At 39.4% G+C, this 13,727-nt stretch overlaps 1 protein-coding gene across 1 annotated transcript in view; it reads right to left on the bottom strand.

The window, feature by feature from the left end:
* Positions 1-13,727, bottom strand: part of ANKHD1 (ankyrin repeat and KH domain containing 1) — a 95,263-nt gene that overhangs the window by 35,227 nt on the left and 46,309 nt on the right. Inside the window, 4 exon segments of the mRNA XM_056502488.1 lie at positions 6,031-6,133; positions 6,798-6,941; positions 7,102-7,229; positions 7,837-7,924. Coding sequence (XP_056358463.1) covers positions 6,031-6,133; positions 6,798-6,941; positions 7,102-7,229; positions 7,837-7,924 — 463 coding nt within the window.

The raw sequence follows: 13,727 nt of genomic DNA on the forward strand, positions 1-13,727 counted from the left end.
GTCAAACCAGAGGTGGAGAAGCTACACTGTTGGTAGCTTTGAATAAGCAAATACTGGATATAAAAAGTAGCATTTCCTGGTTTATCCAAATCTCCTCTATATTATAATATCCTGAAAAATACCATGCCCATTTTAGTACATAATTATGAACACACACTTCACACTTTCACTTTTGAAACATATAACTATAGTAAGATTTAAGAATCAAATCACAGGCCAGATCTTTATCATGTCAACCTTTTTTTAAACTTTATTTTGTACATTTATATTTTGGGAGCAGCAGACATCTACACTATCAACCTACTACCAAATTCCACCTAGCAACATTAAGCTGTCAATCTGGCTACTAAAGCAACTATTTTCATTATTTTCAGAAGACTTGTTTAATATGAAAGTAAGTTATTTAGACTTAGAAGTCTATTAGAAGCTATTTAGAAGATGACTGAAATCCAGATGTTGCTACACAGATGCCACCTGCTATCCAGTACCACAATTATAGGAAAAAAAAAAAGATCAGCAAACCCAGAGTGGTTCTGGGCATGCTAGGAAAGCCACAGAGTAAAGAGGGACTGATTCCCCAATTATTTTGTGAACAGTATCACCAACTGCTCTTTTATTTGCATTTCCATGTTCCTACAAGTTCTGGCCCCTACTGTGTCCAACTCAGCCTTCACCAGAATTCTTGCAGAGCATGCACAGATCTTCAGCCAGGTTTGTGAGCAGAATTATGATTCAGGGTAAGACCTACTCTGCCCAAACACAGCTTCCCATCCACTTCTCTGATCTCCACTTCTCTCCAGGAAGTGACAGCTGTTTGCTATGGAAATTTGTACTTCTCCTATACATCTAAGATCATCTCCCACAGATCTGAGTTGCAACAGCCCACTCACCCCAATGAGCCTCTCCCAGGCATTACTCCTGGTCTCTTGAGCAGGCAGTAACATGCAGAGAGGACACTATGACCAGGTTTTAATGCTTCTGGCTGCAAATAACATTTAAAGTCCCTAAACACCATGAGCAAGAACCTGGAAAAATATCTTTCAGTTCTGTAATCCTCAGGTGGCTTTCTCAAGCAATTGAGCTCTTCTAATTTAATTTTTCTTAGAACACATTCAGTATTTATACACTTGCTGCCAACCAACAAGTCTGATACCGTATTTCCTTACGAGTGGTTATGATTCTCAAGGAAGTTGCTCTTCCAGCTCTGATTTATAATCCATAGGATATCACTTCTCCCAGGAAAGAACTAATTTATATGCCTTTCAGTTGTATTATACTTTATATTTTATTAGACAAAATTCTGAGATTTGTTAACATCTCCTTAATTTCTATTGTCATTGTCAAATGAAAAAAAAAAAGTGGATTGAAATCCAAATAGTAAAGTCCAAAACATTTTTTCGAGCATAAAAAAAAATGACAGTAACAAAAAAGTCAGCTGTGTGATACACATTTGTATATTCAAATCCATCTTCTATGCTGGAGACCCTGTTACATAAATCTGTGTGAATCACCACGTCATTTGTGTGCTCTGTAACACAATTGCTTGTCCATTGTTCTTGCACTTGAGATTTCTTTTTGTAAATCTGATTTCACTCAGAAGCTGAGAGTTCAATTTGCAGCCTGCAATTAAAACTCACCAGCCTCACCAACATGAGCAAAATAAACTTATACTGAATTTTCATAAAAAATTCAGTGTTTAACTATTATCTGTATTAGTAAGAAACTCATCTCTAAGGATCTGGAGAAACAATCAGTTGCTCCATACACACACAAATGCAAAGTACAATATTACATAATCTTGCTAATTTGGAAAAAAACATAAGCCTACATTTCCCAAACAAATTCATCTGCTGCATGATTTTTCATATATACTGAATTTTTCTTTATAAAGAAGAGGTTAATTGGTAGAAGGCTGAATGATGAGTTTGAGTATGTTCACAGTATCCCTCCTGGAACCATTTTGCCAGTCTTTATCACTCCTGCAGCTGTTTCTATGGAAAATTGCAGTGAATAGGTGCAATGCTATCAAACAGGCAATGGCTACACAGCTGAAACCAAGCCAAGCTGAACTCCATTTTCAGCCATTCAAAAATTCGAGTTTCTTTCCAATCTTAAGTCTTCTTCCCAAGTTTCCTCTGGTGGGTTCATGGTATGTAACTGGAAAATTTCTAAGATGTAATTGAATTAGTTGGTGGCAAGCAGGTGAAGGAAGCTCCAAAGGAGCAGAATTTCACAAACCACCATGAAAAGATTGTTACACATTTGTGCTCCTGGGGACCTACGCGTGTCTGGGTGTCAAATCACCTGCCTGCACTGCTGAGGATTTGCAGAAAAAAAAAAAAAAAGACTTTAAGCCTACAAAGAAAGTATTAGTAAAGTTCAGAAGTCAGGAGGCGTAGATGGTGAAATCTCCCTTGAGAACTCATCCCAGATACCTGGGCTAACTGCTGACCCAGACAGAGAGTTTCCAGGAGGAAATGGCAAGAATTGAGCAGAAGATGTTGAAGCACTTTAAACAATGAACAGGCAGCTGGGACTATGCAGTAGAAAAATCTGGTAAAAATCAGAATGCAAAAACTGGAAAAGCAGGAATATCAATTTGTCTAATTAATGTTTTTACCTTCATGAAAGTCATTTAACTTCCTAGTTTTACTGTTAACTTGGCCCCAATTTTTATTAAATCACACAAAGCATGAGATCTCTGCTGGGATACAACACTCAGTATAAGGCATAGAAGTCAGATATCAGAGCAAAAATAGTTATTGAATTTGTATCTGTTGAAGTTACATTGTTTTTCCTCTCCTTCTCCAGCCATCAGATTGTTAGATTTAGCATGGGGATCCAGGAAATACCATATGTTGAATATGTGAGAAAGCTTAGAGATTCCAAAAGTACCACAACTTCAGGGGAACTCTGGTCTCCTTCGCAGGGACCAAAGGCAAATGTGGGCAGCTTTCACCTGAATAAGTCTATTTGGTCTTGTGTAATTCTAAAAAAACCCTGTACCCTAAATGAGAATTACTGCAAGTTACTGCCCACTTAAAAATGACACTAGAAAAGTCTAATGACAGCACGTTGACAGGTTTTAAGTACTCACTTTAGGCCAATGCGTTCATTTGTAAGCATAATTTCAGAGTTAAGTATGAAGTAAAACAAATCTGGAGAAAAATTTACTGAAAACCTGATACCTCATTCTCCAAAACCAGACTACTTTGAAATGTTTAAAAATACCTGATGTTAGTAAAAATATTTTAACTAAGCAAACAACCCTGCTGCTTTCCACAGGTTCACTGAGCATCCCTTGCTGTCCCAGCACGTTTGATGAGGATCTAGAGAATACTCTGTGCTCCTGCACATTGCACATTGGTCTGCAGGAACCATCCACTTACATTTACAAAATACAGGGGATTATCAACAATAATAATTTCCTGAAGAAATACAGCAGCATTGCTTTGGGCTGGGCTCCAAGCCCCTCTCCCAGGGAAGCAGGTGCAGGGCCACGTGGAGCTGCATTGGACAGACCCTTGGGCCTGTGCAAACAACACACTGGGGTTTTGTACCCAAAAACCTCTTTGTGCTGAGCTGCTGCACCACAGCTGCTGCTGAGCAATGCTGTCCCTGTTCAGCAAGGGCAGAATCCACCAAGGAAGGGATCTCCTGCCTCTCCCCATGGAAGGAAAAAGAGCTGAACAAGGATTTCTTTTACATGGACACAACAGACACATGCGAAATGGAATGGACTGAGAACAATCCTTCCTAAGCAAGTAGGAGCTGAGGTCGGCTCAATTCCACAACTAATTCTGCTCTTTTTGTCATCTGATTTTTCTTTAGTTCTTTCCAAGTTACTGTCTTGGTGGGTCACCTTTATCTAAGTCTCTCTAGAACCACTGTTACCTCTGAAATGTTTCTCTTTTCAGTTGCTAAACATCGATACAAACCCTCTGTCAAAGCAATTATTCAAATTGTAATGAACCCATGTGCTTCCATGCTTTACTGAAGAATAATAATAAAATTCAAAATTAGACCATAAATTCCTCTTGAAAAACCTCATGTCATATCTGAATTTTAATAGGAACACTTAAATGTGTTCAAATTTTCCATTTGACTTGCCAAGAAGTCTTCAGGAAACAAAGTGTCACTACTGCATTTCTTGCAAAACTCCACAGGTCCATAAAAAAATCTTATTGTGCTAAGGTTAATGAGGCAAGGTTCTTCTCTCCTGCCTCCCAGTAGTTCACAGCTCATACAAAAACTCAGGGGCTACTTCTAATTGAAGGCAAGTAATTGTTCTACCCCAGTTAAACAATTTTATTATGCAAAAACCTGACTGCTCTCCTGCCTCGGAAATAATGAACACCTCAATTCACCCCCTCTTTTGCCCCTCCTCTCCAAGAAGTTTAGTGATAGAAATCTGGTGAATTAAAGCCACATGTGTGTAACAAATCACAAATGGCAGTTCAGCATAGCACACCAACTCTGCACTGCAATGAGCACAAAATGAGCTGCATTTAGCACAAAAATACCATTTTCCCCTAAAGACCTGAGAGATACAAGAGCTTTGCACAGTTTTGGGGAATGCTTCATCAGCCTGATGACACATTTGGGATTGCTGCATCTCCTACAACACAGCACAGATAAGTTCTGCTGACATGCATGAAGCATGTCCTAAACCCCTGTGAACAATAAGATCTCCCTGTGCCAGTCCCAACATCATAGAATTGCAAAAAACACACTTAAGGATGTGCTGACATTGGCAATAAGGTGTTAGTAATGAGAGCTGCTTCCTAAACCACAGTCAATTATTTGCTTTTCATAACTGGATTAAATAAAACGAAACTTTTAGCTTTTAACTTCAGTCTTCTGACTCAGCATCAACTAATCCCTTACTGATTCCCATGCACCACAAAACGTGCTCCCAGAACACTCCCACTATGCAGTATTAACAGGCATTGAACTGGAAAGGCACACATGCTGGTATGAAGCTTTTTGGTGGGTTATTTGAACCAGAAGTTGTATATTCTTTTCATCTGTTTGGTATTCATTTTTCTGAAATCCAAAATATCAAATGTTGCACATCCTAGGAAATTGAGACACCAAGTGCATCTGAAAGGTCACACACATGGCATATGCATTGAGAGGGGCACAGCTGCACATTCAGACACCAGCAGGTACATGATGCTTTTCCCTCTTTCTTTGTGCCCCTAAGGGGTTTATGTTTGTTGGTTTGCTCTGGAAGTATTCAGTGCTTCCTCAAACAAAGGATTCAAGCAGATCCAGCCACCAGCGCTCTGGATACTGTAATGCTTAAGATCCCCAACCAAAACTGAAGATCATTAGGAGCTGCAATTTGTAACTTTGCCCTTGAGAATCTGTTTCTTTTTCTGAGGTGACTTAGCAGATAGGAAGATTTTGTTACAAAATTCACAGCTGGAAACAAACTCCCTACTTGCAATTTAATAACTGCAAGGAGTTTTAACCAATCAGTTTGACCATGTTCAAAGCAAAAACTGATGTTATGATCACTAGCAAGAGAACTATTACTAATACAACAAAAACTCTCCTGTAAGTAGATCTGCACTGGTATTTTATAGTGTCAACGTGTTTGCATTGCTACTGATGGAACACAAAAAGTTGGTGCATCAAGTCCATGGATAATAGCTGCAACTATTCTAGAAGACCAATGTACAGTATTCAAAAGTGAACACCACACCTAGAGTATCTGAATGTTTTTATCTGCCTGCACTAGGGCAGTTACCACAAGCATTTTCTTCCACAAAAAAATGGAATAAACATAATTCTAATAAATGAGAATAAGCACAATAAGGTTAGAACAACCAGTGTCGCTATACTGTAGAATGCAAGAAAATAAGAAAAAAACTATGAACTATATAAAATAGTTTTAAGTTATACTTCATTAGAAGTGTTCAAGAACTGATGGAATTGACTACACTATGCATAAGCTCTAATAAAATGGTCCCCATTCCATCCATTTCCAAACCACATATATTCTCTGAGTGGCTACATACTGACCTTTCACCACTCCCAAGAGAGGTGGGGAGTTCTCTTGAGGGGTCCTGTCAGGCTCCTGGGGAGGTACAACCATAGCAAGCGTATGCACCGGGACACGGGGAACCTTGAAACAAAGGCACAGACACACACTCAGGTAAAAATACCTTCTGGCACACCAGACCTTCAAGTGTTGATACAAAGGTACAGAACTACAGCACACTCCTGTTCACTCTTCCTAACTGTGTATTCTATGCTACCTCTTGGTATGACCCTTGCTTTTTTACTGGGGACAATATGTCAAAGTTAACTGTGCTACTCTGTGCAAGATCCCAGGCTGTGATGGCTGGGAAAGTGTTTATTCCTCTAGGCTTTTGATCAGTTAACTCCCCTGGAGCTGCCTCTTCAGACTATAGAATTCTGAATTTACACAATACATTTTCTTTTCTATAACAAACAGAATCACTAACACCATACAAGGGGTACTACCACAAGGCATTAGAACTGCTGAACCAGAATACCAAGTAAATGCAGGAAAGAAAACAACATCCTTTTGAAATCCTAGGTTTGGGACTATCCTGTCCAGGGAGCAGAAAAGGGAACAAAGCTTATGTGTTCTTCAGGTCTCTGCAGGTAGCACCAACCAATTCTCTCACTCTCTATCATTCTCATGTGTGCAGGGCTTTTAACATTTCTTCTACTGTCTACATTCATTTTGAAATTAATTACTATGTAAGTGTTTCTTCCCAACACTGATGGTGCTGTTTAAAAAAAAACTTCTTTTGCCTTACCTGAGACTGATCCTGAGATGGAGGTGTGAGCTGGGACAAGTCTGCTGCAGGAACCGACAGAACATTGTTTGGATAATCCAGCAAGTAAGAAACAACATTTGTGTGTCCTCCCTTGGCAGCTTCAATGAGCATTGTTGAGCCATCCTGAAGTGAGATTTTGGAAACAAAAGCCAGAAGATGAGTTTTGCTCCCCAGTGTGGCAGCCCCATACAAGATACAATTCTATGACTTAGATTTACTATTTCATAAATCAGCCAGGTGGTTCTTTCAGAACCTATGAAACATGACAGCTGCAAGTGAATACCTTGAGCCGATGAGTAGGATCTGCCCCGTGAGCCAGGAGAAGCTCAACCACGGCCAGGTGACCTCCAGCACAGGCCAGGGACACCACTGTGTGATCATTGTTGGCTGTAGCCCTGTTCACATTGGCACCTAGTAAGAGATGAGCTTAGAATTAGGCACAGAGAAATTCTTTCTAGAATAAAGTATCAACAAGTACAGTATTTTGTGGAACAGAAACGAATTTTACTCCTGTAATCCAATTACCTCCTACACACTTCTAGGGAAAGAGCAAAAGGGATTTTGACTAAGTGATTGACTTCTACACATCCTCCTCCTCACCTTGTAAAGACAAGGCAGTTGCAACAGCACCATTGGGCTTGTAAGTGTTAAGTAAGGGAACACATGGTGTAAGAAGCACAATTCCAAATGTTCACTCTGAGCTCTGAGCAGCATCACTGTGGTGCAGTTGCTACTGTTTCAGACAGTACTTGATGTGCTTTTCTGAAGGAGGAAGTGTTTTTTCAAGAAACTGAAAATATCTGCTGTACTTCAAATTAATCTATACAACAGAGTAGGAAAAGTAACCAGCAAAATATTTTGTAATTCATTCTATCATAAACTACATGAAATTCAAAAAACCCTCAGGAGTTTGACAAATGCTCATATACACATAATCAGAATAATTTTGAATATGAACATGAAGCATTGTAAAGTGGCATTTTAAGCTTTTTATTTAGTTATGCAAACTAGCATTTACCTTTGCTAATAAGGAATTGCACGGTGCATAAGTGACCAGCTCGTGCAGCCTTCATTAGTGGGGTCCTCCCACCTTCAGATTCGTGCTCCTAGAGAAGAAATAACAGATGTATAAATGAGCAAAAATTGTTTCAGCTTCTGAAGTATCTTGTGATGGGACCAGAATTACCCATCTGAGTAGATCTATCTCACAAGCAGCCTGTAATAAACTGACTAGTGTCAATTTTGATGTTACCTAAAATACTAAATCACACTGTTAAAAAGGACCAGGACCACATCCATACTGGTATCACACCAACAAGTTTTCATACGTACACCCCTTTTTTTATTTTAGTGTTCAAATGCATAACATACATGAGACCAGTAAGACCTTGCTTCCTCCTCAGAAAGAGTGGAAGATTTAACAGAAATGTCACCCAGGAAGTTCACAATAACCATGAACTGTGGTGCCACAGTTCAGTAAGCTGCCACACCTCAAAACTGCAATAATACTTTGAATGCACACAACATTTATAAAACATACCGAAGAGGATCAGAAATAAAAACGAGACAAATCACTGCAGGTCATAAGAAGCCTCTAAGAGGATTGGAGAATACAGCAGAAAGCTGAGAAAAGGATGATACCAACAAAAAGAGAATGAGTATCAAGAACAATTTTCTAATTTAAAAAGTTTCTGAATACTGGAAAGATGTGGTTGAATACAACTGTGTTAGAGCAGTTACAGAACTAGACAATGTGCCTGCTATGTAGACATGATCAATACCATAAAGAATGCTGAGCAATTATATCAGAACAAGACAAGAGAACATCATTTGCCTGGGAGTGTTTGTATGTGCTCGTTATATTCAGTATTATCCTATTTAAATTCCATTCAGTCTGATCAATAATACACTAGGAATATGTGTTTTTAATCAAATATCTGGGAAGCCAAGCTCTAAATTCACTCTTTACTTTGTAACTGCATGTATACCTGATAGGGAAAGTTAACATTTAGTACTGACAGTGGATGACATGGCTACTTACAAATACACTCAGACAAGAAGAGATTTGACAGAACAACTCAATTCCTTCCTTCATAGTTTCTGTATTCCTGAAAACTCTGCATATGTCCTTTGACATATGGCTTGCTTCAGTTGCAAGCTGCATGTTAAGTTAGATTTTGTTCATATATTTCGAGAAGAAACCTCTTGACTGGATTTTCTGTTGGAGACTGGCTCCCAATCCAACTCCATCCTTCACTGTAAGAGGTTACATTGCTCTCTCCTGCTCTGCTCCTCAGCCTTCACAAGAGCTCTGTGTTACTTACTGTCCACCACTGCTTTAACCCACAGCTAAATTCCATATTAGAGCTCTGATTTCTATGCTTACTCAGCAGTACAGCACACAAGCAGACAGCAAACCTTACAGACTTGCTAGTGAAGTAAATGATTTTTTTTTCTTAAATTTAGTAAATTCTTCTGACAGGGCAATGACTGCTTAGATGTCAATAAATACCTGCTTCTGGACTGTCTTCATGACAGAAACATTTGCAGGACATGTAAGGCTAATTATGTTAACATGTGGCTCTATGATTGTAAGAATTAGCAGCGGGCCCTTGAGTCCTGATGCTTACTCTGGTATTTGGCATTCCTTCCACAGCCACTGCCAAGAGATCATAAAAAGCCAAAAGCTGCTGTGTGCCTGAAGCACAGCAAACCCCTGATTCCACCAGCACATCACTCCCAAAGCAGCTGTGGATGCAAAGAACTCCTGACCAGGATCTGGACACTGCTGCTGAACTATTTCACACCTAGCTCTAAATCCTTACTGATGCAAAGATGGCAAGATGCAAAATTTATTTTAGATCACCTTAACTATATTCAAGGTAGTGAAAAGCATCCTATATTGCACTGAGATGTAGCAGATAACTGGCAGTAAGGAATAATTATTTGCAACATTCTGCCTTCCTAACAGACTTCACTGTTGGAAGTCTCAAACACGGACGCCAGGAGGTTTCCTCATTTAAATGCAATGCAGTGATTCTGCCCAGTTTAACCAACTGTCACTTCCTCAAGCAGGCAGAGCTTGATCCTCAGCTACTACACACTTCCAAACCCTGCAGCACCATGCACACCACCAGTCCAGCCAAATCAAACCATTTGGGTGCCCACCTGCTGTAGATCTTCAAAACTTATGGCATTTTGATGGTATTTTTCACATTGGAAGTTAGAAACGCATCTTTTATTTTAAGATGAAATTAATTCTGACTTCAGCACTCTCTATAGCCCTAATAATGGCTATCAAGCAGCATCAACTCAAGCTTTATGGGAAGATATCTAGGACAAGCCAAAATAAGAAGCTGAGACAGTGCAGTGCCTTTGTCTCCTCACATCCTGTCTTTTTACATAGAATAATCATAAATTTCAAAGATTATATCTATCTATATCTATCTCTTTTTCAGCTGCATTAGATAATCAAAATCAGGACAGAGAAAATAAAAGTTGTCCCAAAACATCCTCATTACCTTTCCAATATGCTTTTCCCTTTTATTTATAGGAAGTGCACACAAATGTTTATTCTGTTATATCTAAACCCAGTAACTTGTCTCCAAACACAATCCCCTTGCCTCTCTGCACTGTAAGGCTCACCACTAATATGGAAATTAGTGCAATGAGGAAGAGGAGAACACCTCTGCCACATTTGGAAAGCCATTCTCTAAACCCCTAGGTGATGTGCTCTCCTGCTGATTCTGCTGGGATAGAAAGAACATCTGAGAAGAATTTTCTGTGGGTTTGGGTAACAGATAGGAAGGGAGGGGAAAGTGTTACCCAAATCAGGCAGGAGTTTACACTGTCTGCACCTTTTCTACTGGACTCAAGGAGGAGATGAGATTCCAGTCAGCATTAATTTATTTCCGTTCTAGGCAAATCAATACTTCCAAGAGCAGAGCAGAAGCAGAGTCATCAGAAGCATCTTATGACAATCACTGGTATTTTTTAATTCTTCCTTTTGAGTTCTCTGGTTTAGGCAACTTGAAGATCAGCTACATAAAGGCTTTCCCCACACACAATTCTTCTTGGTTCACAAATATTTATGGTTATATTAATCTTTAGGAGAGTCCTTTTCCCCCAGTGTCACATGTTATTTAAACATTCAGGAAGAAAACCTGTATTTTCAAAGTAAAGCTCCAGCTTTTCAGCTCTTTAACAAGCCTCCTTCATCCATGACAACAGTGAATATTTAACAGAAATCTAAATATTATTCCAAACAAAATGATCTAGAGAAAGCTTCTGATGCAAAAAAATACAGTCCCTAACACTTTGCAGATTTTCAAGACTGAACTCCTATTCCAGCAGCCACCAAGCTACCACTCCCAAATAACCTTCTTGAAAACTCAACTAGGCCTCTAGTTTAAAGTAAACACTTAAAAAATGGAAGATCTTAGAGGAAACAGATTTAAGAGGGCTGCCATCAATGAGATAACCTGCTGCATTTGGGAAGATTGGGATATTATTTTTTAAAACCAGTTTTAGAAAACGCAGCAGAAGGGAAAATACAGAATAAGAATGCCCCATCTAGTCTGCACAGTGAGTCTCTAGATCTTTGAAGAGACTGAGATGCCTTGAAGCCATGCTTATCTTTAGCCTGTATCCTGAGGCAGCTAACAAGTATCAAAGGCCAACCTCAGCTGGTGCCTGCCCAGCTCTATGCCCTCCAAAACTGATTTCCTAAAGTCCTCCTGCTTGTCCTGCAGAAGGAAAAAGAAGAACTCACTGCTCTTGCTCTACAAACAAATGCTTCTGGTCATGAAGACCTGGAATGTGAACTTAAATTGGATGAGATCTACCAGCTGAAAACTGGTTTACTGGCATGAGGCAGGCAAGAACAATGGTAAGATCAAGCAATGAAGCCGTCTTGAGTTCAGACTCCTACCATGAGCCATTCAGATCCACAAAGAGAGCACAAAGGTCAGACACAACATCTTTTTGTTCATTAATGGCAAAACAAAGAATTTCATTGTACTTTGCATGATCCAGAGACTGCAACAACCAAAGAGCGTAACTACAAAAATGAGGAAAAATGTAACACCACCTTGGATTCCTCACTGTAACAGCAACACAGCAACCTCCAGAGTAGCTGAATTCAAATCCAAGAAGACTGGCTGCTTTTGTAGATTTTTAAATGGTGCCTCATCCACAAAGCATAAACCCCCAGTCTGCCACACACACCGAGGAAAGTGAGTTTTTAATTTAGGAGCCACTTTAGTGTGAGAGATGCTATCACCTGAAGGCAAAACAATGATCCCTGCCATGACAGAAACATGTCTGTAAAAGCATTGTGTCATAGGAGAAGAACCAAGAGGTAGTCTGGCATGCATGTTTGGGGTTTTTTGCAATTAGAATTATGTGGATGCCAGCTAGCCAGTTTTAGTCTTCTAAGCAAAGCAAGATGTGAAATCTTAACAAGTATTGAAGAGTTTTGGGGAGACCCCAACAGTGTAAAATGAGAAAAATACAAGGATGAAGCTGTCTTTGAGTTCTCTTCCATCTCTTAATTTCTGCACAAAAGCTCCCATATATTTTGTAAGATAAACTCCCTCTCTAGATCAACTCCCTTGTATAACTACCACAAGAGGATACAGATTAAAAAATCCCAATTTAAAACTCCTGTCTGTATTTCTCAGCTGAGAAAATCTGAGATGATCTCACTGTCCAAAAAAAAATCTCTTTTGTTTGCAGCTACATTGAAACAGAAAAAGATGCAACCACCTTGTCAAGAGCAGTGTTGCCTTCAAAAGGGACACCAGAATCTCCATTAATCCAGGTATGATTCTACATCAAGAGGGAACAGGCACTCAAAAAGGTCCTTTTAGTTTACTGAAAGGTAAGAAGCTTAAAAGCAGGATATCACCTCTCATAAAATACCATCAATACTCATTGTGAGATTTACAGTCTTTAACCTGGTTCCTGTGGGAACATTTATGTACCTCCCACGTCTCACCTTAGACAACCCTTGAGATGAAGGTAACTGCTGGGAAAGACACAAAGAAGAAACAGGGAAGAAAAAAAAAAGAAATCTTATAGGAAAAATTATCCTCTCACCTTCGAAATCAGACAATTCTTGCCACGCTGATAAATAGATCTATTACTGAAATGCTGGATATTTTTTCCTGAAGTTACTAAACCATATTTCTGTTTTCAAAGAATGCTTTTATTAGTTTGTATTTCAGAATTCCAGTCTCCAAACTTTTACTCATATAGATCACAAAATCTAACCTAACCTAGTATTTTTTTTTGCAGTTCTGCCCCCATAAAGGTTGCAAACAAGTAAAATTTACATTTGATCCAGTGGTAGGAGCTCAAGCTGAGACCCTGGAAGTCCCTGCTCCTGAAGGGGATGGGAGAACTAGAATGTAACTATGGCACAGATGGGCTCACAGGCTGAAGGCTTCAGATGTGCCTCAGATTCAGTCATTCATACACTTGGCAGAAGTGAGATAATTTCAAAATGCATACATTAACAAGAAAAGGTGCAGGCCTGCCAGATAGCTTTGCTACAGATTTTGACAGGCTAACTTTGTAAGGACATGGAAAAGATCCCTTAAAGAAGGGCATCAGAAAAGCACAGAGGAATTGTTAGCACACCAGACTTGATAAACAATTAGTCACAAGGAGACAAATCCATCGAAGTACCAGGCTGAACAGTTCTCCAGCAGACAGATGAGCACACTGCCACTGCTCATTTCTAGTACTACTTGTCACTGCAGAGCTTGAAGGAGAAATTAACCACAAGCTGAAGAAAGTTCATCCCAGCCATCATTTTTAAAAAAAAAATTCCTGGTGCTTACAAAGCCACATTGCTTAATGAATGTAACAGAACTCTCAAGATCTTCACTGGTGCCTGAACCGAAT

This window comes from Oenanthe melanoleuca, chromosome 13 (genome assembly GCF_029582105.1).
Source record: "Oenanthe melanoleuca isolate GR-GAL-2019-014 chromosome 13, OMel1.0, whole genome shotgun sequence".
In the NCBI taxonomy this organism is placed as follows: domain Eukaryota; kingdom Metazoa; phylum Chordata; class Aves; order Passeriformes; family Muscicapidae; genus Oenanthe; species Oenanthe melanoleuca.